Source organism: Camellia sinensis, unplaced genomic scaffold, assembly GCF_055761805.1.
Source record: "Camellia sinensis isolate YWXY unplaced genomic scaffold, ASM5576180v1 Unanchor14, whole genome shotgun sequence".
NCBI lineage: Eukaryota > Viridiplantae > Streptophyta > Magnoliopsida > Ericales > Theaceae > Camellia > Camellia sinensis.
In genome coordinates this window covers 4,457,501-4,467,160 of record NW_028129020.1, presented here as the reverse complement: position 1 = coordinate 4,467,160, position 9,660 = coordinate 4,457,501, and the positions used below count along the sequence as shown (strand labels likewise).

Below are 9,660 nucleotides of genomic sequence, written 5' to 3'. Positions count from 1 at the left end.
TTAATGAACTTGAAATTTCACAATTTCAAATTGGATTTTCACAAGGTGTTAGCCACACAATAACATCTATGTATATGCTTCTAACAGTTCTCCGTGCACTATACGGCAACAAGTTGTACAATAAAAAAGATAATGTGCTTTTTGCAAACCAATTTAGCAGCATCACAGCCATTTTTTTGCAATACTGCCGTAACAATACCTTGATTTATGTACAAGCTCTGGCATGCATAGATACAAGAAGCTTCCACACTGCCCTTCAAATGCAAGCAATTTCCAAACACTCTCACTTGGCTTCAAACAGAACCCCATCCTCTAAAAGCTCTAACAGCACACTCCTCAATTTATCAACTGAAACTGGTTTCATAATAACTCCGTCCATACCAAACCTCATGCAATTCTCTTTTGTCACCCTGTCTGTATTTCCAGTAAGTGCTACTATTAAAGGCCGTTTATAATGGTTTGTAAATTTTTCACGTATGTGAATGGCAACGTCATAGCTATCAATACCAGGTACATCCATAAACACCACCTTGTGTTCCTCGGATACAATACGCAAGCATTCATCGGCCGAGCTGACAGTCATTACGTCACATCCCAGGTGCACAAGAAGGCCCTTGCTCACCATCCCACTAACCCTGTATCACCCATATTCAGTTTTGAGACTCAAAATCTACTATGATAAGTACATCTTAATGAATATACACACTATCAAAACTGTACAGCATTCACCATTTTTATAGCACGGGTACTATTAACAGTGCCAAGAACAAACAATCAGGAAGTGTTGGTTATAATATCCAGCAATTAAATGTAGTAGTAGCCGACAAAAAGAGCTGAGTTACCACAGCCTTAATGCAGCATAGTCAATAACAAGAAAATACAAGTGTATGGATGTGTTTATGTTTTCACAATTTTTGAACAGATATTCAGCTACAATTTAAACAATGGTACTGTTTGGTGCTGCTTATTGTAAGTAAAAGTTGATAATCAGAAAGCAGTATCAAAAGCACTCCTTTCTCAGCTTCTAAATAATCAGCTCTTCTCAGCTTATTTAAGTTATTTCTGCTTAAAAAGCTGTAAGCAAAAACTGCACCAGACAATCTGGCACAGATTTCCAAATTAAAATAAGCTATAATCACCCCCTATAATCCACACCAAACACCCCTAATATGACATTAGACTGACATTAGATACCATATTGACTTATTTTATAACAACCCTCCGATTTTCAGATTATATTTTTCCTACTAATTTTATGAGAGCAGATATATCCAAAAGATCCGGGCCTCTTTGGGAACAGACTATTTTTTGTGACTTTTTAGGTAACATATGAACTAAAAAAAATTAATTTGTTTGGGATGAACTTTTTGACTTTTTAGTTAAAATTGTGAAAATAAATAATATAAAAATGGATAAATTGACAACCCTTGTCATAACCCGTGACAGTATGATGGCACGACACTGTGCAGACTGGCATCCATCATGTCATGTTTGTAACTTGTGTTCAATATTTTTTTATTTTTTTATTTTTTTTTGAAAATTGATTTGGATTTGAAAATTTCGAAAAACGTGTTTGGTTACAAATTTTCTCAAAAAAAATTTAAAATTACTTATCTCTCTATTATACATCAATCAATCACTTTTTTTCTCTCCTCTCCCTTTCTCAATCACTTTTTTTCTCATATACATCTACTCAATTATAACAAAATATCAATCATCCCAAGCTCCCAAACTCTCAAACTTTAAAACTACTTTCAAAATATACAACCAAACAAATCAAAAAAAAAATTAAATTCTCCCCCTAAAATTTTTTTAAAAAATTTATCTCAAAACACAAACCAAATACACCCAAGACTGCCAATAAATTTTTTCCAGGCAATCACAATGAACAATTTTTAATGGCTGCCTAGTACACGAAAAGGTGTGAAATGAAAAACCAATTTGGCTGCCTAGTACACTAGCTACTGTGCATAGGTTTTTAGGTTACTTGTGCATAGGTTTGTAGGATAAAAATTGTAAGTTTTTTTTATTTTTTTAGTGACTTTTTGACTTTTAGACTAAAAAAACACTTGCCAAACAAGGCACCAGTCACACCAACATGATAGAAGTGACTTTTTACTTTATAATTTTCAATTCCACACTTTTCTGGTCTGAACCCGTATTTCCTCTCTCCCACCCTAATCCAAACTAAAGCAGCCTCCAACATGTGCTACATACTCTCCAGGCCAAACAGAATCTCCCAGTCCACATCTCATCTTCCCATGTAGCCACCCATCTCTCTCTCCATGTCTAGTCCAACCATTGATAAAATCAAGGTCTCGACGCCCAGTTAGCCCCTAACTTAATTTTAAAATTACCAACACCCCCCCCCCCCCCCCCCCCTACTTGACCCCACGTGTCCCACCCCTTTACTCCCCTTCAGGCTTTTCCTTAAGTGACAGACCAGTATGTTAAACATGCACTACCATCTTCCCCAATTTCAAAACCCTCCTATAGAAGCTTCAACCCTGACTTTGATAGCTGACCAAACCGGAATGGCTGGCTGCAGTCAAAAATGACTTTGGTATCATACAGAAGCTTCAAACCTGACTTCAATAGCTGACCAAGCAGGATGGCTAGCTGCAGTCAACAACGACTTCGGTATCATATCTTCCTCCAACCCCGGCCCACCTTCACCCCACATCTGCCATCTCTCTCTCTGTGCACGCTAACCACCATTGCCCGAACCTCCTGCTCTATCTATTGTATTTCTCTTTCCCTCCTCTTCTCCTCCATTTCACCCCTACCACATCCTAAAACCACACTCTCCATGACAGGCCCCCACCACCCTGAGAGGAAACAAAAAAATCTATTGAATTGAGTAGATATCGTTCACTGACTTACTCCTCTATGGTTTCCTCTCTGTTTTTGCAATCCTTCTTCTCTTCACCATTTCAGCCCCAAACACCTCCAACATACTCCACCTTCACAACAGCACCCACTCCCCTCAGATTTAGGGACTTTGGGACTGTCGTCCTCCCCAACCCCAACCCCACCATCCCTATCTGCAAACTGAACCCCTAAACACAGAACCTCCTTATGCCAACCCCAAATTCTTACTCGAGACTATCATTGTACTACTTGTCACAAAAATGAATTGCCTTAGGCTTTGGTATATTTTCAAGCTTTCTTTTCCCCCCCTTCTAGACTGAACCAAAATAACAAAAATGAATGAAAACAAAGAATTAGGATGAAAACTACTGTGTTTTGGTAGGGATTTTTGGAGGGAATTGAGAATAAAATAAAAGCTAAATTTTTTTCACATTTTCTTAGCCTTTTCATTTCCCTCCACAAATCCCTCTACCCAAATCCAAGATCCAAACATAACCTTAAGGAATCAGCCCTTTACTAATCAAACCGACCTTCTGAAGCATTTTTCAAATACCAGAGTTCAGTATCTTCCCATGAATTATTGGACAAACTCAACCCTATTACCAGAAGTCGGAGGGAAGGAAACAGGCACAGGCCACACACTACCTCCCCAGATAAAGGACATCACGGACATAGATATGGACATGACACAAACAAGCCGTCACAAAATTTTTCATAAAATGTAGGACACAACGTATGGGGGACGCACAAAATTGTACTGTCCATTCCACTCTTAACGCAACGCCCTCACCAAAATCAAATGTAATTACATCCTCTCTCACAAACTCGACCCACATCTCTTTGGCCTTTCTGAAGTCCTTTTACAACCTTCAACTCAAATCAAACCACTTCAATGATGAATGAGCTTATCTACACTGCACGTGAATAACCATCTCAAATAAATTTCCGTCGTATTTCGTATTATTTTTGTTAGAATTTACCATAAACCTACCACCACTACCACCTCACCTACTCCACTAAACCTAACCCACTACACCACTACCACCTCCACCTCCACTAAACCTAACCCACTACACCACTACCACCTCCACTTCACCTACTCTCCACCTACTCCCAAACACACTCCTATATAATAGGAATCCTTGTAATTGTAATAAACACAACACATCTATTAGAAATCAATCAATAATACAATTCTCTATTTCTCTTTATACATTAAATTTCTACATGGTATCAGAGCAATAAGATTTAGGCCCGTATTTTGTTTTCTCACCGGCGGGCAGCCGGCCGGCAACCTTGCCTTCGCTGCCCGCTGGAATTTTGTACACATACCTTTACTTTCCTGCGTCTTCCAACTTTCTTACAACTGTTGTCCCATAGATGGGCTTCATATCTACCAGTCCATCTATGCCTTGTGACACCTCTATACTGTGATATCCTCTGTCCAACCTATACTTTTTCTTTGTTCAAGTTTGATATTTCGACAACAACAGAGCTTCCACTCGAGTAACCAGGCTTCCCATCTAATGCAATCTTTGCACTTGATTTGGAAACACCATCATGGGAGCTTGACCCAGAGATGCTAGGAACCAGAGGACTACTGGGAGAAGCTGACCCACCAGAAGCTGCAGCAATGCTGTTATCGAATAGTGGAACAATGGCCCAGGCAAATGACCCTCTAAGATTGATGATGCTACTGATGATGACATCCCCAGTACCTCGGGGAGGCAATTTGCAGATGCTACCTTCTCTGATTCATCGCATTCAAGAGTTTCAAAGCATCTGGGTGAGTCTCCTCTCCCTGCTTATGAACCTGTGTTTGACTGGGAAAATGAGAGATCGATGATATTTGGGCAACGGAATCCAGAAGATCATACGGCACAGTATGGCAGTGGATTGAAGATCTCTGTGAAATTCTTATCCTTATCTTTTCAAGCAGGGCTAGTTGAGCCATTTTATGGTACAATTTGTTTATACAATAGGGAGAGAAGAGATAAATTATCAGAGGATTTCATCTTCCGTGTGTTACCAGCTGAGATGCGGGATGCTAGTAGTTCTTTTGCACCCACGTTTCCCCTTACTTTACAACCCATGTGCACCTTTTTTGACATCCCTGTAGGTCCAGAAGCTATTCCACATACCAACCCATGTGCACCTTTTTTTTTTTTTTTTATTTTCTTCTATTCTACTTTTTTGACCCATCATTCCACCATACCTATTTTTTTATTCTTATTCTTATTATTATTATTATTATTATTATTATACAACACCAACACAACCCACAACCACCCGTCCACTTTTCATCTCTTTATTTTATATATATATCTATATATCTCTTTTTATTATATCTCAAAAAAAAAAAAAAAAAAAAAAAAAAAAAACATCATCCTCTCTCCTCCGTTTGATTTCAAACTCCATTATTTTTATTTATTTTCTCCAAACCACTTTCCTTCTTTCTCCCATCTTTCATTTTTGATTTCAAATATATTTTTATTATTTCTTTCTTTATTTTTCTTTCACATTATTTTTAATCTTTTTCCAATTCCATTCATCCCATCTAGCTTTGCACACCAAACCATATTTTATTCATCTCAGGGATCAACCCCGATCACAATTTTACACAAAAAAAAAAAAAAAAAAACAACCACATCACAGGCGGGATTTTTTCTTCTCTACTCTGCCGCCGGTCTCTTCTTCTTGCCTCCGTCCTGGGCGGCCCTTGACGGTGTTGCCTCCGTGTTTCCCACTCCACTGGGCACGATCACTATTCCCTGCTCCTCCACTGCAGCATAGGGCGGACCTCCAAATCGGAACATCACGGTGGCCTTCCGCTTCAGCTCCTTATTTTCCGCCTTCAGCACACTTATCTCTGCTCGCGCATCCTTATACATGCGTTGGAGCAGAGCCAGTTGGGCGTTTAACTGCTGCACCTGCACCTCATTTGTCCTACTCTGCAGCCGGTTCGACAAGTTTGTGACCGCCGTCATGGTTTCTACACATGACTTCAAAGTATACTGATTGGCCTCCACATCCGACTGTACTGCCATTCTTTGCTCCACAGACCACATCGGAAAGTTCAACGGAGCAAACTCCGGGGCGCTTGGTTGAGGTTCCAGTGCCACCGCACCAGTTATCTCTCTTGTTGACTCATTGAGGTCGGGAAAGAGAGTGAGTAGACCACGGGATGAAGATGCCGTATTCTGGGTAGCTGAACGGGAAGAAGAGGCCATTGTTCAGATGTTTCAGAGAAGGGTTGGATACAAAGTCTTTACCGAGTGTTTCCGAATGACAATGTTCAGAGAGTTTTAGACTGGTTTCCACAGCCTCCGCATTGGTTTATATCGACACTGACGAAGCGGCCGACACGCGCACTGTCGATCACGTGCATCGCCGCGTGTCTGGCGCGCCTTTTGATGGCTCGTCTTTTGATGAATTGGGCACGCCTTTTGATGGCACGCCTTTTGACAAAAATGGGCACACCTTTTGAGGGTGCAACTTTTTCAAGGGTCCGACAAGACTCTGTAAACTGTCCCGACATAGATTCCGGTTAGTTTCTACAGGGGTCCGACAAGACTCTGTAAACTGTCCCGACATAGATTCCGGTTAGTTTCTACAAGGGTCCGACAAGACTCTGTAAACTGTCCCGACACTGATTCCGGTTAGCTCCTTCAAGGGTCCGACAAGACTCTGTAAACTGTCCCGACATTTATTCCGGTTAGTTTCTACAAGGGTCCAGCAAGACTCCGTAAACTGTCACAACAACTGTCACAACAGTGTCTGTTACAACGGTCCGACATGACCTCGTAAACTGTCTTCTACATCGGTCCGACATGACCCCATAAACTGTCTTCTACATCGGTCTGACACGACCACACAATGTCTGCTACAACGGTCCGACATGACCCCATAAACTGCCTTCTACATCGTTATGACACCACCATACAGTGTCCTCTACATGGTTATGACACCCCCATACAGTGTCCTCTACAACGTTATGACACCACCATCCAGTGTCTTCACCAATGGTCTGACACGACCATACAGTGTCTCTTATCCTTTTTTATTTTTATGTATTTTCTTGTTTTGTTCCTCTCTTCAAACTCAAGTTGGTTAGTTTCTATCCTCCTTGAGTTTGCGGGGGGCTGTTAGAATTTACCATAAACCTACCACCACTACCACCTCACCTACTCCACTAAACCTAACCCACTACACCACTACCACCTCCACCTCCACTAAACCTAACCCACTACACCACTACCACTTCCACTTCACCTACTCTCCACCTACTCCCAAACACACTCCTATATAATAGGAATCCTTGTAATTGTAATAAACACAACACATCTATTAGAAATCAATCAATAATACAATTCTCTATTTCTCTTTATACATTAAATTTCTACAATTTTTAAATGGACTTCTAACTTTACAAATCAAGTGGATTTCTTAATCTGATATGAACTAATTAACACTGAAGTGGCCAGGAAATAAGTTTCAGACTGGAAATTCTAGGCAAGAATCCTTGAGTTTGGATGAAACCTGATAGGAATATCATGGGAAATTTTGCAACAAAAAATTCAAATTATGTTTGGTTTGTTTTTCAGAAAAAAATTTCAAAAAGTTTTCTGAAAAATAGAAACTAGATTGATAAAAATAAATATAAAAAAGATATTTAAAATTTTTAAATTTTCTAAAAAATATTTTTGGCCTCCCAAAAGATAAAATTACATAAAAATGACAAGTGTTTTTTATTTTTTTTAATTTCTTTCACCAAATTATTTTTTAGTTTTTTAGAAAAAATTTCTAAGACAAGTTTCTGAAAACCAAACCGAAATGACCGTCTTCCTCACTTTCTCGTCTTCCTCACTTTCTCGTTGGAGGTCACTAACTCACCTACTCAATTTTGATTGTTCTATTGTCCTGTCTAACATGGTACCCTCTTATTGCCTCCCACTGTGACCTATGTCTTTTATAACCCAAACAGTCAAAACTATGGTTAAATGAAGCCTAGAATGTTGGAAGCAGCCCAAGGTAGAAATTAAGAAGGAAAGGAGGATCTGTGACTAACCCATTATCATCCATGATGAGAACTTTGAGTCCTGGAAAATTTGTCTGTCCATGATTTGCAGGAGCCTTAGGTACAAAAGGCGGCTTAGACTCATTTAGGCTCCTGGGAATCCCCAGTTTTACAATAAAGATAGCAGTACATCCCTTGCCAAGCCCTTCACTTTCAATCCAAATATGCCCATCCATACGATTTACAAACCTGATTGCATTACAGAAAAGGTCAAACATTAAAACTGTATGCAATTATAAAAATAAAAAAAAGTACACAACCTCATTCGTTTAGTATAACTGGCTGCACAGCCAGCATAAAACTAGAATCTTATATGGTCCCTTGAACAAAAAAAATTTAAGCAAATCACATTATTGTATCAAGGCAATTTTTATATACAAGTCAGATAAATATGTGTAAAGTAAACCGTTAAAATATTTCTTTGATATATAGGACTTATAGATACTTCCACATTTGAAATAACGCTACTATCCTAGATTAAAAGATTGTAGGAAAACTTTCAATGAGAACAATTTTCACAAAGGAAAAGAATCCAGATATCCTATTTACAATCATTTTTGTTGCCAGAAAGGTTAGTGTGGCATATAAATCTGAATTAAGGGGAGTGAGTTAGCTGCTTAAAATTAGATAAAAGTGAATCCAATTTTTGGAAGGAAAAAAACAACTTGAAGATTCAGCCCCCAAATGACAGAACTGACAAAGAAAAATTAATACCACAATTTTTTTGGAGTTTAGTTTTCCATATTAGAAAGAACAAAATAAGAGCACAAGAATGAAATACCTCTGGCAAATTGCAAGGCCAAGTCCGCTCCCACCAGAATTTCTGGCTGACATTGATTGAATTTGTGTAAACTTGGTGAATATCTTAGGTATATCCTGGGGATTTATTCCTGATCCAGAATCTTTCACCTGCACCAGATGAAAAAGAAACTACTTGACTATTTCCTAATAGTTGAGAATTATCCATGCAAAGATGATTTCAAAAGAATAATCATAATAAATAAACATGCCTGTACACGCAAATAAAAGTGATTATCACTTAGCACAGGAAAGAAGTCAGGAGATCGAGGATCTCTTAAAGAGTCTGATTTGGCGACAGAAGCAGTAATTGAGATGCTTCCCTCCTTTGAGAACTTCACAGCATTGCCAACAACATTTAAAATAACTTGTATAAGCCGTTTATCATCACCAACAGCATACTCTGGCAAATCCGGAGCCAAATTTAATGAGATAAACAACCTCTTGACAGATGCAATAGGTTTTATCAAGTTAAGGGCCTGCAAGAAGAAACATTTGTCTCACTACAGCTAACAAATACCAACAAGATTTAATCAAGTAAATTGTAACTATAATTGGCAGGTTTACAAATTCCCACCTCTCTGAGAAGAGCATGAAGGTTAAAAGTTCGAATGTCAAGTTGAAGGCTTCCATCCTCAAGCCTTGAAAGATCTAATACATCATTTATGAGTGTAGCCAAAAGGCTACTGCTCTTTAAGATTGTCTCAACCATCAGACGTTGCTCAGGCCTCAGTTCAGTTTCCTGCAGCAATGAAGAAAGTGCAATAATGGCATGCATGGGTGTCCTCATCTCATGGTTCATAACAGCCAAGAAATCATTGCGGGCACAAATAGCAGTTTCTGCTTCTCTCCTTGCCAGATCAAGAGCTATATTTTGTTCCATAAGAAGATCCCTAGCCCTCATTGACTCTTCT

The 9,660-nt window shown here is 39.1% G+C and overlaps 1 protein-coding gene across 3 annotated transcripts in view; it reads right to left on the bottom strand.

Moving 5' to 3' along the window:
• Positions 1-9,660, bottom strand: part of LOC145788656 (ethylene receptor-like) — a 14,300-nt gene continuing 4,640 nt past the window's right edge. For all 3 annotated transcript variants that reach the window (XM_082911898.1, XM_028217079.2, XM_082911897.1), the window contains 5 exons: positions 9,324-9,660; positions 8,959-9,225; positions 8,730-8,857; positions 7,940-8,137; positions 1-635 (listed from right to left, as the gene is read on the bottom strand). The exon at positions 9,324-9,660 is cut by the window's right edge and continues 32 nt beyond it. In XM_082911898.1, coding sequence (XP_082768024.1) covers positions 284-635; positions 7,940-8,137; positions 8,730-8,857; positions 8,959-9,225; positions 9,324-9,660 — 1,282 coding nt within the window. In that variant the 3' untranslated portion in view covers positions 1-283. The remainder of the gene's footprint in view (positions 636-7,939; positions 8,138-8,729; positions 8,858-8,958; positions 9,226-9,323) is intronic.